The sequence below is a fragment of the Mesoplodon mirus genome (genome assembly GCF_964341445.2).
Source record: "Mesoplodon mirus genome assembly, chromosome: 9".
Taxonomy (NCBI): Eukaryota; Metazoa; Chordata; class Mammalia; order Artiodactyla; family Ziphiidae; genus Mesoplodon; species Mesoplodon mirus.
Window position 1 is genome coordinate 46,142,826 of NC_138985.1, and position 27,131 is coordinate 46,169,956.

At 36.7% G+C, this 27,131-nt stretch overlaps 1 protein-coding gene across 1 annotated transcript in view; it reads left to right on the forward strand.

Annotated features, from left to right (window-relative positions):
• The window catches only part of ANKMY2 (ankyrin repeat and MYND domain containing 2), a 35,194-nt gene extending 9,065 nt beyond the window's left edge, over positions 1-26,129 (forward strand). Inside the window, exons 3-10 of the mRNA XM_082633142.1 lie at positions 4,089-4,227; positions 5,903-6,001; positions 12,137-12,297; positions 16,376-16,590; positions 17,386-17,521; positions 21,827-21,955; positions 22,994-23,123; positions 24,899-26,129. Of these exons, the coding sequence (XP_082489268.1) occupies positions 4,089-4,227; positions 5,903-6,001; positions 12,137-12,297; positions 16,376-16,590; positions 17,386-17,521; positions 21,827-21,955; positions 22,994-23,123; positions 24,899-25,083 (1,194 nt within the window). The 3' untranslated portion in view covers positions 25,084-26,129. The remainder of the gene's footprint in view (positions 1-4,088; positions 4,228-5,902; positions 6,002-12,136; positions 12,298-16,375; positions 16,591-17,385; positions 17,522-21,826; positions 21,956-22,993; positions 23,124-24,898) is intronic.
• The last annotated feature ends 1,002 nt before the right edge of the window (positions 26,130-27,131 follow it).

Consider the following 27,131-nt stretch of genomic DNA (forward strand, 5'->3'; position numbering starts at 1 on the left):
CTTCTTTTACCCAAGAACTATTCAGAATTTTTAAAAACATTCAGGTTATATGTTTTATTCTTTGGAGCATATTTTTGTTTATTTTCAGTGTTATATTGCATTTGGTAAACTTGTTTAAAGTTAGTTAAAATTTTCCTTTACAAAATAGTATAATACAGGACTTCCCTGGTGGCGCAGTGATTAAGAATCCACTTGCCAATGCAGGGGACACGGGTTCGAGCCCTGGTCCGGGAAGATCCCACATGCCGTGGAGAGGCTGGGCCCGTGAGCCATGGCCGCTGAGCCTGCGCGTCCAGAGCCTGTGCTCCGCAGCTGGAGAGGCCACAACAGTGAGAGGCCCGCGTACCGCCAAAAAAAAAAAAAAAGCTACTGTTTATCAAAAGCTGTGTCATGTGGCCAAAGTCATATTCAGAGGAAATTTTGTAGCACTTGTTATTGTACTTTAAATCTTTGTGTTGTTCTGAGCTTTCAACTCATGAAATTAGATAAAAAGAATAAAGTATACTCAGAAAATATAAGAAATGAGTTAAGAAAAATAAAATAGAAATAAAAAAAGTTTTAAACCATCAAGCACAAGCAACAAAAGAAAAAATAAAGAAAAAATTAAAACCTTTGTGCTTCAAAGCACACCATCCAGAAAGTAAAAAGAAAACCCACAGAATGGTTTTACAAATCATATCTGGTAAGGGACTTGTAACTAGAACGTATTAAGAACTCGTACAACTCAATAAGAAAAATGACATATAACCCTATTAAAAAAATGGGCAAATGATCTTCTTCTTCCAAAGAAGACATATGAATAACCAATATGCACATGAAAAAAGGCTCAAAATTAGCTGCCAGGGAAATGCAAATCAAAACCACAATGAGAGGCCACTTTACACCCACTAGGATGGCGATAATAAAAAAATATAGAGAGATAATAACAAGTATTAGTGAGGATGTGGAGAAGCTGGAACCCTCGTGCTTTGCTGGTGGGAATATAAAATGGTGCATCTGCTCTTTAAAATGGGTTGACAATTCCTCAAATGATTAAACATAGAGTTACCATATAACTCAGCAATCCTAGGTATGTAACTAAGAAAAATAAAACATATGACAATACAAAAACTTGAACATGAATGTTTATAGCAGCATTATTCATAACAGCCAAAGGTGGAAACAGTCCAAACATCCATCAACTGATAAGTGGATAAACACAGTGTAGGATATCCATGCAACAGAATATTATGCAATCACAAAAAGGAATGAAGTCCTGGTGCCTGCTACAACATGGATGCATGCTACAACATTCTGCCAAGTGAAAGAAGCCAATCAAACAAGACTAATATTGTATGATTTCATGTATAGGAGATGTCCGAAATGGGCAAGTTCATAGACACAGAAAATAGATTAGTGGTTGCCTAAGGCTGGGTAATGGGATGGGGAGGGGTAACGGGAATGACTGCTAATGGGTATGGTATTTCATTTGGTTTTGACAAAAATATTCTAAAATTGATTGTGGTGATGGTTGCACAACTCTGAAAATACTTAAAACTATTTAATTGTAATGTTAAATGAGTAAATTATATCACAATGAAGCTGTTAAAAAAGAAAAGATAAAACACAGTTATCAGTTTAAGACCAAAAAAATAGACACAATTTGGAAAGTATAAGCAAGAAAATAATAAATAAACACCAAGGAAGTGAAAGCATAACTGCAATTATAAGAGGAATTGTCATAACTTTTTAAAGCCAATTCATTTGAAAACCCATATGAAAGTAGTGATTTTTTAGAAAAATAAAAATGAACATATTTATCTCATATAGAAATAGAAAAACTGGGATAATTAAGGAAGATTTGTATAAATGTTTTAAGTGCCAACTACCTTCTAAAGCTGCACACCTGAGTAAGCTTTACAAAACATTCAAGGACCATTTAATTCTCATTTTACACAGATTGTACCATTAGTTCATAAAAAGATGGGAAGATGCCTAACTCATCTGATAAAGTTAGCATAATGCTGATGCCAAAATAGGAAGAAGCCCAAGCAAACTATGGGCTCAATTCACTTTGTAAATACAGATGCGAAAACACTATATAAAGTATTAGCAACTTGATCCAGTAGTGTATCAAAAGAGTAATAAGACTTAAACAAGTAAGGTTTCTCCAAGAATGATAGGATGGTTCCGTTTAGAAAATCTTTCAATGTAATTCACTATATTACAGAATAAAAGAGAAATATAATCATCTCAATAGATATAATGCATTTGATAATATTTAACTACTGAGGGTAAAAACTCTTTTAACAACTTAAGATAGAATGGCTTTTCTGTAACTTGAACAAGTTTGCAGAAACCTTCCACAAGCATTGGCATCCTACTTAATGTTAAAACATGAGACACACTCCTATACTTAATGTTTAAACCTAGGAGCACCAAATTCAAGACAGGGAGGTTCCTGGAGCTTCTATGAGTGAGCTGCGCACAGATTTGGCCTCCTTGGTATTCCTTGAACCCAATGCTCCTCTCCCCCAGAGTTTTACACTTTCATTCTCTTTACTGGAGCATTCTTCCTCTAGTTATTTACGTCCTTTGCTCCCTCCAGGGCTTTCTTCAAATGCCACCTGCTCAGAGGGACATTCTTTGACTGTCCTTTTAAAAATAACAATCTCTTCTTACCTTCTGCCATTCCCTCTCCCCCTTACTCGATGCTGTTTCCCTATAGCACTTATTATCACCATCTGCCTTGTCACCCCTACTAAAATTTAGTGCCAGGGACTTAGACTTTAGGGGCATGGAATTTGCTTATTGCTACCCACAGTGCACAGATCTGTGTCTGACATATCTTAGGCACTCAATAAATATTTGCTGAATGAATGAATGCTGCATTTAATGTATAGAGTTGTAACTTAATAGACTAATATTGATGAATTCTTTGATTTAAAAATTATGGGAGAGAAACTTTATTTTTAGGATCATCATATTTAAAGTTTTTAAAACTACTAAAGTTTTGATCTCCTTATCATTTTCCCATTACTACTCTCAAGAAACATTGACTACTACTAAGTTGCCTCTTGTACAACCTTCCTATGATTCTCACATCAACAAGCCTTTGATAATATTGATGACGATGTTCATTATAATAGTCTAGAATCATCAAGAACAATTCAAATTATGTTAGTATTCTAAGATTTGCTAAAAAAAAAAGAGATTATATGTTTTAGAGAGGTTTTCATCCAGAGTAACTCTGAAATTCCAGCACTCAGAGGGTCTCTCCTGGATTCTGAGAAGATTTACTTACAGGGAACATCTCATTTATTTATCCACCAAATAGTATTAGGTACTCAACATATAAAGTGGGATGTTTCATTGGATATGGACAGAACATATGGAGACTAAACAGTGTAGCCTGGTGTAAACACTACCAATCATTTCTCCATATTCATATAATCATATATATAACCAAATCATATATATGATCAAAATATAAATGTGATTTTGAGGATCATTTTTTTTAAATGAGAACACTCTAATATACATTTCCCACATCTTGTTTTTCTCATTGGCAGTAATTCATGGAAATTTTTTCAATTCAATAGATACAAATGTATTCAATTAGTAACATCATACTATTCCATACTATTCCATGCTATGGATATACCATATTCAACTTTCCCCTTGATAAGCATTCTATTTGTTTTAAGGTTTTTCCTTACTTTTTTCTTTTCTTTTCTTTTTTTTAACTCATTTATATCTGCTTGTTCATTTCTTTCCCCAGGAGCTAAGTATGTGTAGTAGAGATGAGAGCCCTGATAAATTTAAGTTTTGGTCCTTGCCCTGGCCATTTTACTAGTCATGTGAAGTTGAGCAGTTCTTCTCTGAATCTGTTTGCTTATCTGTAGAAAACCTCAGGTAATAAAACCATCTTTTTTCTTCAGCAGTTTATGGAAGATCCAAGTGGGGAATTGAGTATAAAAATGCAGATTATAAAGATGATTTTATTAATTCATTTTATTTTGTGTTTTAATTTAATTGCAGGAATTGTTCATAGGCAGGGGGAAAGGTAAATAAGTAAACTTAATACTTTTTTTCCCTTTCTGTTAAAGAATGGAATGACTCCTCTAATGCATGCTGCATATAAAGGAAAACTTGATATGTGCAAATTACTTTTACGACATGGAGCTGATGTAAATTGTCATCAACATGAACATGGATACACAGCCCTCATGTTTGCTGCACTTTCTGGTGAAGTTTTAGCATTTATTCTAACATACCAATAATAGTCACCTATACAAATTTGTTATAAGTATATGTACATCATGTCTTGTGGAAAGACATGGTGGGAATCGGTTTTGAAAAGCTATAATGTATGAAGTATGTTATATAGTTTATTTGGTGATGTTTCTTTAGTTATTTAAATCACTTGATTCTTTGTATTGACAATATATTTTGTTTAGAGTTGTGGAGCTAGATCTATTATTCTTACAATTTAGTTCCTTTGCTGTTCTATAGTTTTATATTTTGAAGTAATATGAAAGCTTCTTTGTTGTCCTCTTGAGAGAATACCTACTATGATAGGGCCATTTGCTTCAGTGACATTTAAGTACTAAATATGATGATCCATTTAGAAACTTACTCTGATTCATGTTGCTTATAATTTGCTGAATAAAGACAATTGGGAAATATCTAAAATTAAGTGGAATTATCTGTCCTTGTTACAGTTTTTTAAGAAAATAAATATGTAACTTAATATTACCATGCTTTGAAAGCAGTAATCTGTATTTTTATAATCCAGGGGGAAAAAGCATTTCTAAGCATAGTATAAAATATAGAATTCAAAAAGGGCAACATTGCCTAATTTGATTACATAAAATCTTAAAACATTTCCATATATAGAAAATACCATAGAGTTAAAATATAAATTAAAAAACTAAGGAAAACAGTTATTACTATTTCTAAAAGGGTTATATCATTATATATGAAGAGTTCTTATAAATCAGTTAGAAAACAACAAATACTACAGTAGAAAATTAGACAGAAAATTGAACAGAGAACAAAAGAAATACAACTGGCTAATAAGCTTAAAACGCTCTCAAAGATCTGCAGATTAGAACAACAAATGATAACCTTTCACTTAAACATATTGGCAAAGGTTAAGGAGGAATGATGATGCCCAGTCTTGGCATAGGAACTTTTGTGCACTGTTTTGGGGACTGTACATCAGCCCAACCTTGCTGGAAGGCAGCCTGGTAAAATGCATTTAAAATATGCATAACCTTTGATCCTACAGTGTTTTCCAGGAACTGTTCCTAAGGAAATCATAGTTCAAGCTTGCAAAAAGTAATGGGAAATGCCGTCCACTGAGTATAGTTTATAATAGCAGATTATCTGTAATGATTCCTTTAGTGAAAGAACACAAATAGAATCACTGTGAATTTGTAGATAGGACAAAGTGTAAAAAGATAGATCCTCAACTGTCAGTAGTTATCTCAGGGCCTGTAGGTGTGAAGGATGGGATGAGTTAGTAGACATTAAGGGGAGACTTTTATTCATTTTATTTTTTCTGTCTTTGTTTTTTATTTTTTGTTTTGACTTTATACCAAGCATTATTCTTTTTTTAATACTAAGTATTATCATAGGAAAAACATACTTTGTCTTGTTAAAAAAAAAGTTATATTCAATTCCATACCATTTTTGTATCGCTTGATGTGTTTTCTAGAAAATAAGGTTAATTTCTATGCGGGTTCTATAGCATTTTACTTTTTGCTATAGTTATGATTTATATTTTGGAAAAAATGAAAATATCCACAAAATAGAAACCTAAAACTCAGCAGAAAAAAAAGGGTACAGATTATTTAAAAGGGAATACTTGAATTGTGCAGTCCTTAATTTTAACAAATATGTTTCTTTTTAACTCTAGGTAATAAAGACATCACGTGGGTAATATTGGAAGCTGGTGCCGAGACAGATGTTGTCAACTCTGTAGGAAGAACAGCAGCTCAGATGGCAGCCTTTGTGGGTGAGTTTTTATGGCAGTTTTACATTAGCTTATACCCAGAATTTCCCCCATGGAAAAAAATATCGCTTTGCTTCTCAGAGTGTAAATACTGTCATGTTTAGTTTTAGAAAAGCAAATGTTTACAGTTTTGTCTAACTTAATGAAACACCTAATGACACTCTGGATAACATGAACAAGCTATTTTGAATCTCCACTCTGAAATACAGAGTGTGGTGAGGCCTTTTTGTTGCAGTCAAATGCTTGAATGAGAATATTTTAGTCCTCTAAGGAAGTAGTTTAACCTAATGTTTAAGAACAGGAACTGTGGAGTCAGTGATCCTGGGTTGAAATTCTGGCTGTACCACTTAGCAGCTAGTTACTTATTGATTCTGATCTTCAGTTTCCCCATTGCAAAATGTTTACATGGTTACTGAAAGGATTAAATGAGATGATGGACCTAAAGAGCTTTACATAGCACTTTATGTAGCTCTCAATAAATGCCATCAGTTATTGCTGTTTATAATAATTACAACAATGATTAGGAAGGAGCATTAATGATAATACAATATACAGCTGTTTCATTATCATCCTCATCAACCACAAATATTTATTGCGTGTGCCCAATATTTCTTGGTGTGTTAATCCTGTTATTTGATATAATATAAGGGGTTTAGAAGACAGTGGGAATGAATATTTGATGTTTGGTATTTTGGTCCCAATGAGTTGGCAGTTAGAAGAGTCCATTGATAGAAAAGCAATGATAGAAATATCTGATTTATTGGGAATGTAGTAAGTAGCTCTGTGAGGCCTAATGATTCATTAAACAGATACTTAACGTTCACAACCTGTAGACCAAGCATCACTCTAGATGCTTTGGTGAACAAGACAGAGGGTGTTCCTGCATTCATGGCACTAAGAGAATAAAGGCAATGACTGTGTGAAAATGTATTCCAATGGGTGACTTAAGGGTTCCATAAAATACATCAAAGAGGGGGATCTTCTCTCCCATTCCAAGGGAATTTCAAGAGAGAAATTACATGTAAGCCAAGATACAGTGGGAATTACTCAGATATGGGGGACAGTAACTGTATATGGTGTTAAATTTTATTATTATATTACTTAAAACTACTAATAGTAAGTACTGTTGATTAAGTCAAAACAGTCACTGAGTCACTTTATGACAGCTCTTTGAGAACAAATATTCTTGTTTTATTTTACTTCAATTCAGGAGGATTTGAAAAAGGTATGGCTTTGCCGTGCAAACTTCAGAGAAATATTTATCTCCCACAGTTAGGGGCTCCCTGGTTGCTACCACCTCAGCCCTCAGCTAATTTTGAGGGTGTCAGTTTAGTAAGAAAAGAACACTAAACTAGGAATCATGAGACTCGTATTTTAGTTCATATCTGCTCCTAATTAGTTACAAGATCACAGGCAAATCCCTTCACCTCCAGATCCTCAGTTTTCTGATATGTAATATGTACAAAGAAGCCAGGGAATTGGATGATCTGAAGTTCTCTTTAACTCTACAAGTTTTCCTTATGTCCACAATGTAACAAAATAGAGCTTACATAGAGGTTAAGTAACTTTCCCCAGATCACAGGGCTGGAAGTGGAGGAGCCTGCACTTTCAACCATTAATACAATGCTTTTCTTTTTCTCTGTTTTCTTAATACTATCAATACTACGTTAATAAAAGTCTAATGTACACCTGTCCACAATTCCATCCTAAAGTGAGGGTAGTGTTTTCATTCCATTTTAATCTATTTAGACTAATTTCATAGACAGAAAATTACATTGTACCCTTTCAAGTTGACATTATATTTTCCTTATAGTTAGTCTTACTAAAAACTCATTCTCCCACTTTCATTCCCCTCAAGCAGATCAATATGTATTTGTACTCACACACGTGCAAGATTTTTTCATCTTTTAAAAATAAGGTCATACAAATATATTCCTTGCAACTTGTTTTCTTCACTTACCAGTACACCATGGAAGTCCGTGTGTGTGTGTGTGTGTGTGTGTGTGTGTGTGTCCTTAATGTGATTGGCCTGGTCTTGTTAGAGTAAATTTTCTTTCTCCTTTTATTAACTTGAAAGATCAAGAATGCTTTTATATTCTACCAGTGCGTACTCTCCTATTCACAATGCTCCCAGTTAAACCCATATTTCTCAGTTACTATCTAGAAACAAGAGCAAAACTATACCCTGTGCCCTACCCTTAAGGTTTTGCATTTGCCCATTTAGCAACCCCAACGAGATGAAATCCTTATAACTCATTTATTTCTCCACATTCTCTGTGTTTGCCTTGTCAGGCAACAGGCCTTTCCTTTCCTCCTCCACCACTACAACTAGCTGTGGACTTGCCTGAGAAAGTCTAGAATGTTTGGTGCCAATATGTCATTAGAGTGTCATTCATTGTGTGTTCTTTCTCCTTCAGCAGTCCTCACCATCTACAGTATAATTTCTCCATCATGCTGTCTCCACCCATTGGGATTAACTATCTCTGCTGCCAAGGGCTCTTGTTCTTCACTCTCTCCTCTCTTTTCTCCTTGCTGCATCTTGAGATCTCTGTTCTCATTTAGGGTTTGGTTACAGGACATTCTCAGATGGTACATAGGTTGTATATTGTTTGAAACCCATCATAACCAAAACTCTCTTTTTCTCTGAAATGCGAGTCATATGTTGGCTAGTTTCATGATTCTTATATCACTGTTCTATTCTCTCAATCATATGTAGAAGTTACTCCACAGTTTTCTAAATCCTGGTTTTGTAAGTGAGAATGTGATTTATTTTTCTTTGTCAACTTTTCCTTTCTTAGTCTGGAACTGTATTTCAATTTCAGTTTATCCTTGAAAGTAAAAAATTGTACTAGCATGTGACTGGTTGTGTGTATGTTCTCATTAATCCTGCTGAGGGCTGACTCAGTGAGCCCATTCAATCTAGAAGACTCAAGTCCAGTCATAGTAATAATGGCACAAAATGATGCACTGGTCCCCACCCAGCCCCCACCCCCAGCATTTATTTTCTATATTAATAGTACTATTTTATTTGTAGGTATTCACAATTCATAAATTAAAAACTCATAAAACTAAATATTTAATAGTTTCAATTATAAAATTTAAATATAAATTAAGTAAAAATTTATAAAGATAAACTTTAAATATATATGTATATCACTCTAATATAAATTATTGGCAGATTTTTAAAAATAAAATATCAAAATTACCTAAGTACTACCTAAAATGAGAAAGATTAATGTTGGAAAAAAGTAAAGTAATATTATTTTTTTCCTTCTCACAAAGGTGTAATTTTAAGAAACCTCTAGTCCTACGACAGTGTCATTGTTAGGTAGCCAGTATTTTATGTACAAATATTTCCAACTGCTAACATGGCTTTTTCTGAGTATACTAGTTGGGGGACTGATGAGAAGATGTAGTTACAAGCTAAGTCTATATTCTCCTCTGATCCCTTTACCTTCAATCCTATGTCTATTTTGATATTTAGAAGCTATTTTGTTTTTTATTTTAATTTTTTAAATTAATTAATTAATTTATTTTTGGCTGCGTTGGGTCTTCGTTGCTGCACACAGACTGTCTCTAGTTGTGGTGAGCGGGGGCTACTCTTCATTGTGGAGCGCGGCCTTCTCACTGTGGTGGCCTCTCGTCGCGGAGCACGGGTTCTAGGCGTGCGGGCTTCAGTAGTTGTGGCACGTGTGCTCAGTAGTTGTGGCTCATGGGCTCTAGGGCACAGGCTCAGCAGCTGTGGTGCACGCATTTAGTTGCTCTGCGGCATGTTGGATCTTCCCAGACCAGGACTCGAACCCGAGTCCCCTGCATTGGTAGGTGGATTCTTAATCACTGCACCACCAGGGAAGTCTCTAGAAGCTATTTTAGAGCACCTTTTTTGGTTTTTAAACAGGAACCTCTATCTTTTTATTGAAGCTGGATGTGTTTTAGAAAGCAGTGCAATTTGTCTTCATCGTCTTTAGTTTCTTCATGTACAGTTGTAAATTCCTGCCCACCATTATCTGTGTTACTTTGGGTGCTGTCATGTTTGCATCCTGCTTGTAGTATATTTGCTTGATTGTCACGTTTCTCCCTTCTTGAAGATTAGGTAGGTAGAAATGATCATTTTCTAAACAGAACACTTCATATTTTTAATATTTCCTGTTACTGTTTGACTTCTCAAGATATATACAATGGAGATGTCTGGTTTTAAAAAAAGAAAAGAAAAAGAAAAAGAAACTGGTGTTTCAGCATTTAAGAATAACATCAAATACCAAAAATGATACTGTGATCACTACTAAAATTTCCCTTCATATCATGGATGTGTTCTTTTATCATTTGTTTAATTATTAATTCTCCATCCATTTCTTTCTTTTCCTGGATGTTTTTCAGCTCTCTCATCGCTTTCATAATGATTTCTATATCCTAGTTTTTCTCTGTTTTGAGATATTTCATCCCCTTCATCTTCTACATTACTATTTTAGTTCTCAGTAGTAACCAGGATTACCTCTTTCAGTTTGTCTATTAACTTTTAGGAATAGAATCTTTCTGTGGTCCATGAAAGTCTCTTTACATACTGTAGTTGATCTGCTTCATTTAAGTTTTCTTCTTTGGTGGTTGTGGTTATGGTTTGGTTGTGGTGTGGTTGTAGTTGTCAGAACACGTTCCGCGGAAGAAGCCCTTTGCTGGAGGCATTGCAGAGTCTTTCGAGATTGGATCCCCTTGGGTCTGCATCTCCTAGGCAGTCAGGTAAAGCCGACAGGGTCGTGGAGCAGGGAAGGGAAGTGCCATCTCTCTATACCTGTGGTCTTAGGGTCAACAAACCAGGAGATATTTTGTCATCTGCTGAGACACAGCGGGAAGCCAGTCCACTCTTGGGTTCTCCTTGAACTCTTAGGCAGGCTGAGCCCTTGGCCAACCTCAAGGGTCCACCTGGCCCACAATGCAATCCCCCCACAGGTCACCTGTTGTTGGCAGGATCAAGCAGATGCTCCCTGGACCATGTACAAGTGGGCAGGGGCCACAAGAGCCGCCCAGGGTGGACCCCTCTCTGGGAGCCCCTGCGTCTGGGCCGGCTCCCCAGGACTCTCTGCCGCTGGTCCCTCAGCCCTCATCAGGCAGAGCGGAGGAAGAAGCCTGTCCTCCGGAGATTCTGAAAGAGTCTGCACCTGCAAATGTGCCCTGAAGGCACAGCCTGCTTGTCCAGAGTGGCCACTTTCTTGCTCCAGAGAAGTAGTGGAGAGGGAGCCAGGGAGGGGAAGGCAGCAGGAAAACACAGGCCACCAGCTTCGCCAGGGAAGGTTTTGCTTTCCTAGAACAATTTTTACCTCTGGAGATGGCTTAGAGAAGTGGCACAGGGATCTATGAGGAGCCGTAATGTGGATTCCAGGCTTACGGGGGCAAAAGCTTTTTCTCTAATTCATTTCACAAAGAGGCCAAGCTTTTCTCAAATTCAAGGGGGGAAGAGATTAGCTTAACAATATGAACAGTAATTATAATGATAATTAATAACTTTATACAGAATAAATTTAAATTCTGTGTAAAGAAAGCCAGATGTGATTAGGGAAGAATGAACATCATTTGTGTAGGGGTGGAAGAAGAGACATTTAAATTACAAGCAACTTTTATTAAACATTTAGGGTCAATTTTAAGTTGAACGTTGCTTTTTTTTTTTTTTTGTTATCCACATAATCTTCTCATGTATTGTGAATTCTGTGTCTTTAAAAGGAGATTATTTCTTGGGCCTCCCTGGTGGTGCAGTGGTTGAGAGTCCGCCTGCCGATGCAGGGGACACGGGTTCGTGTCCCGGTCCGGGAAGATCCCACATGCCGCGGAGCGGCTGGGCCCGTGAGCCATGGCCCCTGAGCCTGCGCGTCCGGAGCCTGTGCTCCGCAACGGGGGAGGCCACAACAGTGAGAGGCCCACGTACCGCAAAAAAAAAAAAAAAAAGGAGATTATTTCTTGATCACAAAGCATGCTTATAGATGTTCCCCAGGACATTTTACCTCTCCTCCTCCCCCTCTACTCTCCCTTCCTACAAATTAAAGATGTTGATGCATGTTTACGTCAGAAAACAGAATAACATAATAAAAAAATGGAAAATGTCTTATTTTGAATAATGAAATTATATATTTCCTATTTTTCTATTAAAAGGTCAACATGATTGTGTGACTATAATCAACAATTTCTTTCCTCGAGAGAAACTGGATTATTACACTAAACCCCAGGGACTGGATAAAGAGCCAAGGCTGCCCCCAAAGTTGGCAAGCCCACTGCACAAAATTATCACCACAACAAATCTTCATCCTGTCAAGGTACTGCAGCATCTACTGTATTTGCTTTCTATTCAAATATTGCTTCAGAATTTAAACAGTTCTTAGTACATAGTATCATAATTATCTTGGGCTGCTTTTTGTTGATGTAAAGCTTGTGACAGGCTCTCTTGTTCACTTGATACAGTGAAGGAGTGCTGTCGTTTAAAAATCTAGAAGAGAGTGAGGGACACAGCCTAGAGCAAGAGGAAAAGCTAGGCAAAGAGATGGGTTCAGCCGAAGCCTAGCTTCCACCTCATCTCACAGTGAGCTCCGGACCATTAATGGCTTCAGAGAGGCAAGGGAGCCAGGCTTTCATATGTCAGTCTGTCATTGGCTGAGGTCTGTCCCCAGAGGGAAAGGACAGCTTCCCAGATAGTGCCAAGTGAGGTGGCTGTCTGGATGAAGGAAGTTCCCTGAGGAAGGAAGCAGCTCCGAGCCCACAGCAGCCAACAATCCAGCAGCAGGGACCTGGTACACAGGCCTGGTAAAGAGAATCTGGGTGGGAAACCAACAGCATCTACTATGCTAATTATCCTTCCAGGAAATATTCTGAAATGTAATAATGAACACATTTTTTTTTCATGCAAGTACGTATTTGATGCATTTAAGTGATATACTTTTTTCTAGTAAATAGTCAAATCACACAGATTTTCAAACGTAGTAGACCAACCCGGAAGTTCAAATGGCTTAACTGGGAAGCTTCAAGGGCTATTGTGAACTATTTCCACTGCTATTTTCTTCATGTTTTATATATGACCTTTTTGTTTGTTTATAAACTGATTGTTTTTTTTTAATTGATCCAAATGAATATTATTTTTTCAGGGAGTCATCACATAAAACTCCATGTGTGCTACAATGATGCTGTCCTTTTTCAAACTTCAGTGTCTACCATATGTCTTCATTCATAATGTATAGATTTGATAGTAATTCAGAGCTGTTTGGTGAGCAAGACAGTATGTTGGGTCAAAAATTGAAGTTTTCCCTTAATACAAAGTATTAATGTAGTGAAATAGATTTCCTTTGTCTTTTACAAAAGAATCTGGAATATACTGATTGTCATTAAAATAAGTGGACAGCTCTCATAAAGTAACTCTTTTGAAAACTAACACTCAAGTTCCAAATTGTGTATAATCTTATTACTTTATTGCTACATCCCTTTGCATATGGTCTTTGAAGCTCGAGGAACAAACAAATCAAAAAATACCTTTCGTGTGGCCCTTCACCCAAATTAATTTTCTGGACCATCTAGAGAGATGACAGACTAGCAGATCCTTTCCCATACAACAGACAAGTGGTATCTATTCTGTTTTTATTTTTCAAAACTCAAATGTTTTACTTAACATTCTGAAAGAACCGCTAGGGGCAACACTGATGACCCTCATCGGGCAAAAAGGAAATTCAGTCATGAATCAAGTGTTTGTGTTTCTACTGGAGATTTTATAGGACTTAGAATTTAACCTCTAAAAAATATTTAGCCTCTTCTGTTTCAGTCTTTCTTTCCCTCCCAGCACACACAGGAAAGAGAGGACTCCTGTAAACAGTCCCTCTCCGTGGCACTTCTTCTACTAGGAGTGGAGCTAGCTGGAGTGGGAAGACAGGATTTTTCCCAGGGATACAGTATTTCTCAATGTAGAGAACGTGTGTGGTTTTACAAGGCCCTTGTCATTCCCCCTCTAGCCTGAGCATTACAGAATATTCTGGGTTTGATTGATTTGAAGAAGTTTCCTGTATGTATCTGATTCACTGTGTCTTATATCTGTGTCCACCCTTTGAGATTGCAGTAATCTCAATTATTGTGATAATTGAGTCTATGGAGTAATTTTTGATGTTTGCACAGAACCTAGTTTCTCAGGGTTAAATATCCTAAGAATTATTGTACCTCCAATTATCTTTAAAGGCACATATTTTGAGAAAATTTGATTAGGAGTATATTTATACAGATGAATTGTAAAGGTATATAAACTAAAATAGCCTACATTATATTTTTTAGAGCACTTGGTCTTATAAGAGAGACTATTCTATGATTATAGTACCTTCCTTCAGACCACACCTTGCTTTTTGTACGTATAAGTAGTCTATTCACTTGAAAACCTTTCTTTTATCCACACTTTAGATAAAAGCTGCCTAGTTGCTTTTGTGCTGGCCCGTTTTCATTGCTTTACCCCTTTTCAAGCTGGCACAGGTCTTCATAGGGCTTATTGTAAAAAAGTAACTAATAGCCACTCTACCAAATCAAAGACCTTTTAAAATAAGCACAGTACAACACTCGATCCAACAGTGCACCTTTTTGCTGCACTGTACCTAACACAGATACATTTGCGTGGAGGTTAAGTGGCTGCTATAGCAATAAGGATGTTTGCTTTCAACAGGGACTTGGGGAATTGTGCTAATGCCCAGAATACAGACATTATAATGGAGAAAAACAGAGTCACAGGAAAAATGACAATAGAGTTTAGCAGAGTCTCTAAGTGATTAGGAAACAGATGTGTGCAAGTGATCCTATCTTTTGATTATTAACATGATTTTTAAGCCCAGAATTTATTTATTCCTCTTCAGTAATTAATGATTCCCTTTATAATAAATTTATTATTTTATAATGCTGCAGAGATTAAAGGAAGGAAACTAATTCAAATATTATTATTTTGTGTGCAGCTATGTAAATGCTTCAGTGAGCTCACTGTTGAGCTGTGGGTATATATCATTTTTTATTGTGTGTACTGCTGTATATTATAAAATAAAGTCTAATGTCTTAAACAAAAAATCAATCATTAATCTGGGTCCTATTTGGGATTTTTTAAAGAATTCTTACATGTAAGTTTAGATCCTATCCTTTGATTACAAATGCTGTATACAAAATATTGAGCAAACAGCTTCAAGTGATTGCAGTTGACAGCAGAAATATAAACAGGTAATTAATGATATATATTACGGTAGGGAAAGTTTTCAGCAAACTTGTTACCAATAAGGATTCTGATTATACTTATTTCATGAAGTCTAATAATTTGTTATTGAGTGCTATATTTTAAGTGAAATACTAGGTTATATATCAATTTAGTAGTGTCAAAAATAAGTAAAAAATCTTAATTTAACAAGAACATTTAATATATGTTAAATTTTCAAGTAGGAAGCTCAGCATGGGTTTTACTTAAGTTAACGAATTATCTTCATGTCTAAAGAAAAGGATCTAATTCATGAAATCTGCTACCTGTTGTTTCCTAAGATTACCTGGGACAGGTATTTAGCTGTAACACGTAAGTTAACAAATACTGAACGAACTTCTGCTCTGAGAATACAGCTGTGCCTATGTTACACACGTTTACATTACTGTATCTCATTGTGGATTTTTACAGCTGTCCTATGAAAGCCTACCACAACCAATAAAGAAAAAAAAATACTCCTTATTACACTAAATTTGGGCTTAATCTGGGCATATATGGGAAGTGTGGGACCCATAATGCATCAGATTGGATAACTCTCTTAGAATCCCTTTTTAAAGCTATTTTTGCTTTCCTCTTTGACCTATTCGCATTGGTGATTAGAAGCATATCAGGAAAATTTCCAAAGAGAAATGTAGTCAATCAGTAAGTAATACACCTTTTATTTTTAGACGTCTTGTCAGTAAAAATCTTCATTTCCTTATAATTAACAAGAATGAATGAGAATTGTGGTTTTCCTAGCCATGAAATCCTAACACTCAGTAATGTTAACTAAAAGTAGTGATTGCTCTGTTAGTTGATTCTATATATAAAAGGTGTACAAATATGCCATGCTTATCTTTAGTGAAAGTGCTTTTAACAGAGATAGTGAAACCATGATTACTACTGGCCAACTAACACCCTAGTTTAGCTGGACGGCAAATCACTCTATAACTGATACACAGAATTCAAGAGATTCCATAATGTCAGGGTCCTTCTGTATGTTTTACAACTTGATCAGTGGCAATTTGCATTCTAATTTAAATTAACACAGTAAATATGTGACCATAAGAAAGACTTTATTTGGTAATCAAAACTGACTACCTAATTTGTACATGGAAAATCTCTCAAGGAATTTCTAAGCTCACTGGGATTTCTTCTAGATTGTGATGCTTATAAATGAGAATCCTCTGCTGGCAGAAGAAGCAGCTCTGAATAAATGCTACAAGGTGATGGATTTGATTTGTGAGAAATGTATGAAGCAAAGAGACATGAATGAAGTACTGGCTATGAAAATGCATTATATCAGCTGTATCTTTCAGAAATGTATCAACTTCTTAAAAGACGGAGAGAATAAATTGGACACTCTGATCAAAAGGTACTGTTTTTTCCCATGTCATGTATAAAGTACAATCAAATGGATAATGTTTCATTATATGAAATCTCATTATGGATTTAAAAGTTAAACATTTTAGCAGCAGATGTTAATGTTGACATCACATTTCATCTGTAAGAAACAAGGGGCACTCATTACTAAATTGATTATTCCATTCTATACTCTTTACAACAGTGCTTTTGTTATCCCCAATTATAGGTGAGAAATCTGAAGGTTAGAGAGGTTAAATATCATGTGTAAAATCATACAGCTAGAAAGCAGCCCAAGTCCAAATTTGAGGATAGGTGTGCTTATGCCATAATTGCTGCTCTGGATTCACAATGGTGCTCAATGTATCTTTGTTTCTGTACCCGGGAGGGCTGTGTGTTACCCTTGTTCTCTGACCCCTGGGGGGGTCAAATTCTCCAATAGTTTTACTAAGAAAAGAGAACTAAGTCAGAAGGGTGTGACTCAATGAGAGTTTTCATTCTTTGTACAAATAACTGACATGGTAATAAGTAACTAGCTAATCTGATAATAGTGTTTAGTATGTTTTATGTCAGGGGTTACTTTTATAAATACATCTCTGAGCCCCTAAACCTGATAAGGCCTAGCCTAATGTGCAGGTAGAGCAGCAATCTGAATTGAGTCTATCCTCATGATGTGAAGACCCAATGGAAATCTCACGCAGCAAAGAAGAAACTACTCAAAGTTCATGGGTTCAGCTGGGAGGAAATGCTTAGTAATTCAGCTCCTTTAAAAAGTAACTCTAGTTACTTTTTTAAAAATATCTTTCAGCTTGTTAAAAGGCCGACCTTCTGATGGCTTTCCAATATATCAAGAAAAGATCATTAGAGAAAGTATCAGAAAATTTCCTTACTGTGAAGCTACACTCCTCCAGCAGCTGGTGCGAAGCATTGCTCCTGTTGAAATTGTAAGGCTCTTCGCAACTAAGTTAACTCTATGAGTAAGACCTAAATATTTTGTACAATTAAAGTCATGTTCTCTTTAGCATTATTTATTTAATAAAGACTTAATTCTTTATTATTTTAGAAAAATTTCAGAAGCAAACGTGAAGATAGGTTTGCCTGTTAACACTGTTTCTGTTTATCCATTTCCCCTCTCTCAATCCTCTTCTTCCATTTATATGGTTCATGGTTTAATAAACAGTATATCCTTATGTCAGAATATAGATTGTTACAGTGGATACTTACATTTTTAATGCCTCTGTGAAACCTTAATGGTGGGTACAGATCCACACTTGTTCAGGTGTAGTGTGTGAAAAACCAGTACAAAATCCCATACTAGATGAAAGTAGGAATTGAATGTCTGCGTTGATGGTTTCCTGTCAGGGGATGTGAGAGGATAAGTCATGAGAAGGCTCATTGTGTGTCCTGCTAAACAATCTCAAAGGATGTCCCAGCTTCTTATGCTCTATTTTAATGCCTCTGATTTTATACATTTTCCATACGTTAAAAAAAATCTATTTATACTTGCCAGTTATGGGAAGTAAATTTTAACTTTATTATCTATTCTTTAAATTATTTACTGCCCTTTTGTCATATATTTATTTAAGTAGTATGAAAGACACTCCCTGCCTTCCCTATTTTGAACAGGTTTCAGTTTACCTTATCTACACCAGTTATGCTTTTACGCATTTCAATCAAATCCTTTATCAGCCTTTGTCTATTAGGCAAGAAACTGATCCTGACACTATTCCCATTCCTGGTTTCCTCCCTCCATCTGGCAATGTTGGTTCTTCTCTGCCTTTTCTAGGCTGTTATATCATTCTCAGTCTGAAAAATCCGGACTAAAAATGGGTTCCAGGTGCTCCTTTATACATTGACTTAACCGACTCAGAACCATGGAAGAAGAAAGACCTAAGCAGACAAGATGATCTCATGAAGTTCATGCACTGATTTATTCCTGAGAGCTCTCCGTGACTTCACATAGAGATTCTTTCCCCTTGCTCTTTAATATGCTTGGCTATTTGGTGTTTAAGCTTTTGGAAGATTAAAGTTAGCAAATTATGAGGTTGGTGTATCAATTATGAATGTGTTTTGGCTATGCATATCAAACTCCAGCCAACTATGAATTAAATAGATAAGGGTTTATTTATTCTCATATACTCAGAAGCCCAAAGGTAGGCAGACCAGATCTGGCACAGTAGCTCAGAAATGGACTGGGGACCCAAATACTTTCCTATTTTTCCACCCGATATTCTTTAGCCATACAGATTATCATACACATGCTTATGACCTCAGAGTTGCAAGGCATCTCATGCTCTTCCTCCAAGCTCACATTCCTATCCTAGGCAGACAAGAAAAGGAAATCGGTCTGTAGCTGGAAAACATAAGCTCTCCCTGAAACCCATGCTGACCTGTGCTCTTAGTGGCACAGGTGGAAGTGAGTATTTTGGAGAAATGGGTATTCTGGGGAAATGCTTTTGGCTGGTCTAAACACTGCTGCTCTGACAAAATTATGTTTCTGTTAGTAAGGAGTTGGGGGAATGGCTATCAGAGAAGCAATTAATAGTGGCTGCTGTGGGATATTTCTAGCACTAACAAGTGTAGCTGACATTGTACCTTCAAGGGAGAAAACAGAAAAACTAAGAATAGCAGCCTGGAGTATTTTTTAAAAAGTCAAAGCAGGTCAATGTAAGGCTCAACAATCCATTTTAACCCTGTATCATAAAATAATGTAGTTAGAGTGTATGGTGTATGATTGACATTTATCCTAGTGATCTGAGCCATCAATAAAAAGATAGTATTTATTTAATGCAATTTAGAAAATTTTCTCTCTTTAAAAATTTTTGTTCTTTAAGAGTTACATATTCTGCTCTCTGGAAAACTTTATTTATCTGCAATGCTTGTGGTTGTGAGTGTCCCAGATAGCCACTGTTTACTGCCTAATGGCTTCCGGTATCCTGCAAGTTCAAAAGCCTCTGAAGCAGTGTTAAGCTTGTCCCATGACATGGTGGTTCTCACGGCTGGCTGCCACAAGGGTCCCCTATGGTACTTTCTGACAGTGCTGATGCCTGGGCCCTCATGGAGGGGTTTTGATTCCCTCTGCCTACTGCGGAACTCTGGCTTCCACCTGTGACAGAATTCAGCAGGAAGTGTGAGGCATGGCTACACTTAAGAAATGCTGCTCCAGCATTGTAACAGATGATACTGTTAAAGATATTTTGCTTTCTCAATTGACAGTGTATATTTTAACATCTGGAAGGCTAGCTAATGTCTCTGATTTTATAGGATACATTGAATAAAACATCCTGTTCGTTTTTAGGCTGAATATCATCTATAGGCGGAGCTCTGGTGCCTAAATAGACTCTTATTTAACAAAGTAGATGACAAGATTTTGCACAGCAAGAAAGAATTCTTGTCATTCAACTGTGACAAGAAAGATTTCATGTGGTTACTCTACTGTACCGTCAATTTTTTTCTGAAGCAATAGTTCACATTAACAGCCATACTTCTAGAAAAAAATCCTTTAGTTTTACCTCCGTTTACATCTGTGAGAATGTCATTGTTTTCTGACTCCCACAAAAGTCCTATTGTGGGGGAGATTTTGAACATGTCTCAGTCACTTTTACAAAAAAAAAAAACATGTAATTGTTGTAAAATCTGTTGAATATATCATACTCTGTGGGCCAGACTGTTGTCTGATCAAATACTCTACTTTTGAGGCAGAATAATTTTATAGATTAATAAGTGTTCATTGTAACATTTAAGTACCAGTAATTCTCAAACTTTTAGTATGTTTCAGAATTACCTGTAATAATGCAGGTACATGGACCACATCCTTAGAGATTCTAATTTAGAAAGTATAGATCAATCTGAATTTTTAACAAGTTCTCTTATGAGCACAACTGCCATAGACATTCATTCCTTATGAAATTATTAACTTATATCTAGTATCTGAGGTTTTATTTCACTATTTTTTTCTCACTGTTATACTATCTTCATTCCAAAAGAGAATTCTCAGCCCTTGAATGTGAAAGGAAACTCAGTCATCATTTGTTTTCAGGAGGAGTAAGGCGGTTTTCAAAATGAGTACAGTGTAAAACAATGTTCCAAGGTGGTATTTGTAAAGCTCTGTTGTGTAAAATTGATAAGATAATATTAAAACAAATAAACTTAGGAAGAAAATGCAAATGAAAATTCAAATTATGAAAACTGGCAAAAATTTAGTTGGGAATAAAGAAGCAAATTTGAAAAACTCAGAAACAAGAACTGTTTTGAGTAGGTAAGACAGCTCGATACCCTGTAATTGCTCTAAATAGGTCTTAATAGTATTATGCTAGGCAGATAAACATTCAAATAGGTCTTACTAGCATTATCCCAGGCAGATAAATACTTGCCCTTATAATTTCCCATGTAAAAAAATTTCATAAATCCTCTTTAGCAAGCCATTCTGATTTTCAGTAGCCATGTGATAATTTTCATATTTTTGGTTTTTCTTAATACCCTAATGCAATCACATCTATGTCTTTTTAGTTTTAAGAGTTTGGAACATTTCAGTAAAAAAGGTGATAATCTTTAACTATTAGAATTGCAGGGCTTCCCTGGTGGCGCAAGTGGTTGAGAGTCCGCCTGCCGATGCAGGGGACGCGGGTTCGTGCCCCGGTCTGGGAGGATCCCACGTGCCGCGGAGCGGCTGCGCCCGTGAGCCATGGCCGCTGAGCCTGCGCGTCCGGAGCCTGTGCGCCGCAGCGGGAGAGGCCACAGCAGTGAGAAGCCCGCGTACCGCAAAAAAAAAAAAAAAAAAAAAAAAAAAAAAAATAGAATTGCAGACCAGCATTAAGTAAATAGTTTAAAGTCTTTAAAACACTTAAATTGCACTAAACTTTTAAGAATTAAGATAAACATTTGTGATGTACCCTATAAATTGTCCCTCAAAATATGTATATTGTCTTAATTCTCAGAAGGAAATTCCACTCTGAGCTCATTGTCATATATCTGAAATCTTTGTGTGCTTACTGAATAATCCTAATTGAAAAAATACTTTTATTCTAGAATAAGGCCAATTTTTTTCTCTCTGAATATTTGGATCCATGACTTACCTGCCGTGTACTTTGTATAGAAAAAGGTGTACTCAGAAAGGCATTTATCATTTTGTCATAGTCTGTGCAGTCTCTCACCTTAATAATTTTGTCTCTTGTTCTTGACGTGTCTTCTCTGTAGTTTTTCGATGGTGATTTCAGAGGTTTTTTTCCTCCTCTTCTAACCCACTATAGGGTTCTGATCCCACTGCATTCTCTGTACTTACCCAAGCCATCACTGGTCAGATGGGTTTTGTGGATGTTGAATTTTGCACTACCTGTGGAGAAAAAGGAGCAAGTAAAAGATGCTCAGTGTGCAAAATGGTAAGAATGAAGTTCTTTTAAGTTCATTGACATCTGGTTTAGATTTCATCCAAATTGATAATTGAGTTTTAATATTCTGTAAATGTAAAAGTTGACGTCTGTTTTCTAATAAATTCTAATCCATTAGATATAAAGTATTGCATCTAATATTTTAAAATCATTTTGGAAGAGAACTACAGGATAAATGTAGTTCTGTGCCCTCTCTACCTTCTGTCAAACTCCCAGGCTGCCCAGCTTCTATGCTGACTACCCCCAAAAAGGAAAGAATATGAATGAATGAATCAATATGAGAAAACAAGAGAAAAATTATCCATAGGGGACTGAGACTGGTGCAGATATGAGAACCTACAATGGAACAATTCTAAATATGCAGTCTTAAATCTTCTGATGTTGACTTTAACTACAATCTCTTCATTAACTCTTCCTTGTAAAACTACAACTCCCTTCTGACTGTCACCAACCTTTAAGCTTTCTGGATTACTACCCACTTCTGTCAGAATTATCTTTATAAAGGGCATATCTGAATGGGTTCTTCTTCTCACATACAAATGTCACCCACATGCATGCATCTATACATTCACTTTACCCTATAGATTACGTTAATTTCCTCTTGTTTTTTAAGGTTGAAATTCTTCAGCATATTCTTCTGTAACCTATCATATTCTGCTATAACCTACTTCTCCAGTTTCATTTCCTTTAATTACTTACTTCTCTGAGCCTCAGTTTCCTTATGTGTGAAATCGGGCTACAGTTGTGAGAATTAAATGTGACCATCTATATTGATTAACTATTGCCACATGTAAAAACACTCTAAAATATTTTACTTAAAACAACAATCATTTATTTTTTCTCTCATGTCTGGGGTTGGCTGGGGCACTTGTGTTCCATGTGTTTCTCATCCTCCTTGGACCAGCAGGAGGTCCTTTAAAATAAAGCATACAGAAATTAACGTTTTTACAGCACAGTACTTGGTTGAATGTCCTAATTGAAAAATTATGCAATTACACCTCTTGAAAATAAACGTACAATTGCCTTCAGGTAATATATTGCGATCAAACCTGCCAGAAAACACATTGGTTTGCACATAAGAAAATCTGTAAGAATCTCAAGGACATTTATGAGAAACAACAGTTGGAGGCTGCCAAAGAAAAGAGTGAAGAGGAGAACAGTAAGTGTACAAAAACCAAGATCATACTGTTGGTCAGTGGGGAAAGGAAGGATCAATGATATTAAAACAGGACACACAGGAACTGAGTCTTCTCGGGGGACCAAGGAAGCTTGGGATTAACCAACATAAGGATCACGCTTAAATGTATCCCTGTTTTGAGTCCCTGGGATAATGTACAAGACTGTAGTCAGCCTAGCTATCACTAGAAAATGAAAGACATAAAATTCTGAGGATGGGACTTCCCTGGTGGCGCAGTGGTTAGGAATCTGCCTGCCAGTGCAGGGTACACGGGTTCGTGCCCTGGTCCGGGAAGATCCCACATGCCACGGAGCAACTAAGCCCGTGTGCCACAACTACTGAGCCTGTGCTCTAGAGCCCACGAGCCACAACTTCTGAGCCTGTGCTCTAGAGCCCGTGTGCCACAACTGCTGAGCCCGCGCACCACAACTACTGAGCCCGTGCACCTAGAGCCTGTGCTCCACAACAAGAGAAGCCACTGCAATGAGAAGCCCACACACTGCAACAAAGAGTAGCCCCCGCTCACCACAACTAGAGAAAGCCCGCACGCAGCAACGACCCAATGCAGCCAAAAATAAATAAATAAAATTAAATTAAAAAAAAAATTCTGAGGAATGTTGTTTATTCCACATTCTACGTTATGACTCATGAGACTGCCCTAGAACCATGCACTCTTAATGAGTTGTTACTTATATTTTGCTCACAAAGTATTTTAAGGTCTTTGAATACAAAAATAATTAAATTTCCCCTAATGGCTACCCAAAAATTTTAAGGTCGGAAGCCTTTAAATTTCTTAACTATGAAACTTCAGGTGAAATTACAGAGTAAATCTATAAATTACAAATTAACTTGAACAAATTAAATATCTACAAGTGTGAGGGCAGTGAGTTCCATATTATTTTTCCTCTCCCTCCCTCCTGAAGTATATGACTCATTTTCATCAGGAACAGTGAGTTGCTTGAGCAATGATTCATATATTGGAGAAGAGAACCGCCCACACTACCCAGAGGATATATAGCACATTCTGGGGAGTGATAGTTTGAAAACACTGCCCAGGTGATTCTGATACTAAGCACGTCCATCTCCACCCCTCAAGGGACTGTATCCACTTTACCACCTGGTGGAGAAACACTACTAGTGGGAATGGATGATTCATGCAAAGCTGAATTCATACAAAATTAAATTTTTAGAAATAAATTGTTAAGAGAATAGTCAGGCTTTCTGACTGCTGTGCGTTCTCCTGTTTTCTGAACCAAACTTGTATATCCTTTATGTTGACAGGTACTAGAGAAGCCATATGGGAGGACCATCAGTAGAATGGGAACTCCTGGTTGTTAGACATCAGCCCATATCACACACTATTCTACACCTTTATTCTCCACAAATGTAGGATAGGCTTTATTATGCCCCACTTTATGGATAAGGAAACAGCCTTGTACAGGCAGTTACCTAACCAAGGACGTCAGGCTAACTCATGGCAAAACTGTATTCGAATGTGGATTTTGCCAGTCAGCAATCCTGATTTCAAGGCCTGCGTTCAAATGCCAGTTCTGTTCTTTTCCTAGCTGTGCAACTATGAGCAAGTTAACAAACCCCTCTCTTCTCAGTTTCTCCATTTGTAAAAGAATGATAATAGAGATAATACTTGGCCTCGTGGTTGTTACGAGGATTAAATGATTGAATACATGTAAAGTACTTAGAAGAGTGTCCAGCACACGGTAGGAACAAAATGACTTTTTTTTTTTTCTTTTTATCAGATGGCAAACTTGATGTCAATTCTAACTGTGTTAATGAAGAGCAGCCGGAGGCTGAAACAGGAATCTCCCAGGAAGACTGCAATCCTAAAGATCCTGTGGAAGGGGAGAGAGAATCTCTTCAGAGCGATGCTGGGCTGGAATGCTTACAGGATGCTCCTGTAGGTCCACAGCTGTCTGAGGAGTAAGAGCTGGAGCACAAGTGCCAGCGTGGACAGTCCTCACCCTGGCAGGCAGCTGGACAACTCACAAGACTGTGTCCTCCTAGCCTCCACACCTGCGTGGCACTGTGGCAGGATTCCACATTTCATAGAATACGTGCTCTCCACCGAAGCTCTGTCTACCAAGCCCTAATTTCCTACTGATTCTGTTCAATAATTGGTCAGATCTTCCTAGGGAGAAAAATTTTTTTTCAAAATACAGGAGAAACATTTCTATTCCCTTTCTGAGGCAGGCTTCCCAGCAGTTGTTCTCAAAGGAAAATAAACCCCCTTTTAAAGAAGAAATATAGGCTTTAGGAAACAAAGAGGCAAGCAGAACAGTTGTAGGAGAGAGGAGATTTTTAGGAAAGAAAAATTTTATAGCCCTAGAGATGGGTAGTTAAAAGAATCATAACTTATATGTAAATAAAATGCATATAAATAGCATTTACAATAGTGAAGTTCTACTTATTAAGGTGCAATGAAGATACGGGGATATATGTATATGTAGAGCTGATTCACTTTGTTATAAAGCAGAAACTAACACATCATTGTAAAGCAATTATACTCCAATAAAGATGTTTAAAAAAAGATGCAATGAAATGAAGAAAAGCTACATGTTAAAGGATCTTTGCCATAGTTCAGCTAATTGTAGTTTTTCTATAGAATTTATCCTGAGCAGCCTGAACTTTATATAGTTCCTGCAGTGGTGTTTTATCTACAGTCTTTGTACCTTCAGAAATGTCAAATCCCCCAGGAGGAACTAAGGCGTAGCCACAGTTATCTCAGCATGTGCATTTTAAAAGATGTTTGACGAAATTGTCAACTAAACAAAGGCTAAACATACTGTGTCCACAATTATTATAAAACTAATTCATGTGCCATTTTCCACTTGAAAGGCTTTTACCTTCGTGTAAGCTTTTCATGTGGCTCTTCCTGTCCACAAACTGATTTGTAACTGTCATTTATAGACTGTCCTGGCATCAGTTTTTAGTGTCTGAGTATTTAAATAAAGCTAGAGTATGAGATATGAAGATAGTGCTGTGTTTCAGTTTCTTGTGTTGATTTGTAAAATAAATTGTGCCTACTGATATAGCCACCTCACATCTTGTTTCATAGTTTTTTGCTGTCGAGGGTGGCAAATATTAAAGAAATACTAGAGAACTTAAAACATTTTAGGAAACTTAGCAAACACTGGAGAACACAGTATAATTATTTTAATATTCACAATTGCAAATCAAAATGACTAGAATTCTCGCCTCACTTCACTGATTAGATTTTTCTGTCTTGCTGCTTTTCCTCTTCCTTACACTCAGTTACTTTTCTACCAGTGCCAACACATACATCTGCACACCCTGTACCATGCTGCTCTAGGAAGACTTCATGTGAGTAAATCACTGTTAAGTGTTAAGTGGGTAGGAATTCTACAGGCAGATTTTACCTGAACTTGTCAATCATGATGAGCCTCCCTTCACTCATCAAGGTACCTCAATCTACACACTGATAAACATTTATTTTGACCAGAAAAACAGTCTTCCCAGGCCTTCCTCTTCCACAAGTATGTTTTTTAACCTGAGTTCCCTGATTCTAATTATTTTCTGGGTGTGTGGTATCATCATGGTCCCTGTCTTTGGACAGCATGGAAGGTTATGAAAAAGCAGAAGGGAATAGGAAAGTCAAGAGATGAGGCAACGTAAAGGTAATTTTCCCTTCATTGAAATGAATGCTAATATGAATCGGAACTCTTAACACAGCTACAACTGGCATTAATAGTAACTTTCCAATTGGACAAAGAGAACTTTAGATATAAGCCATGTCAATATTAAAATTTCCATGGATGTATTTCAAGAAAGGGGTGGTCAGAAAATGGGATTTAAGAGAAATGAGGTTGGTTCTCATTATACTCCCTTCCTTTGTCATAAATAACCAAAAATAGATGTTTCCATTATAACACCATCAGAACAGGTGTTACCCATTTTTTTGTTTTGTTTTGTTTTTCAATATGCCATCAAGAAACTTTTCTCAAATAAAAATAG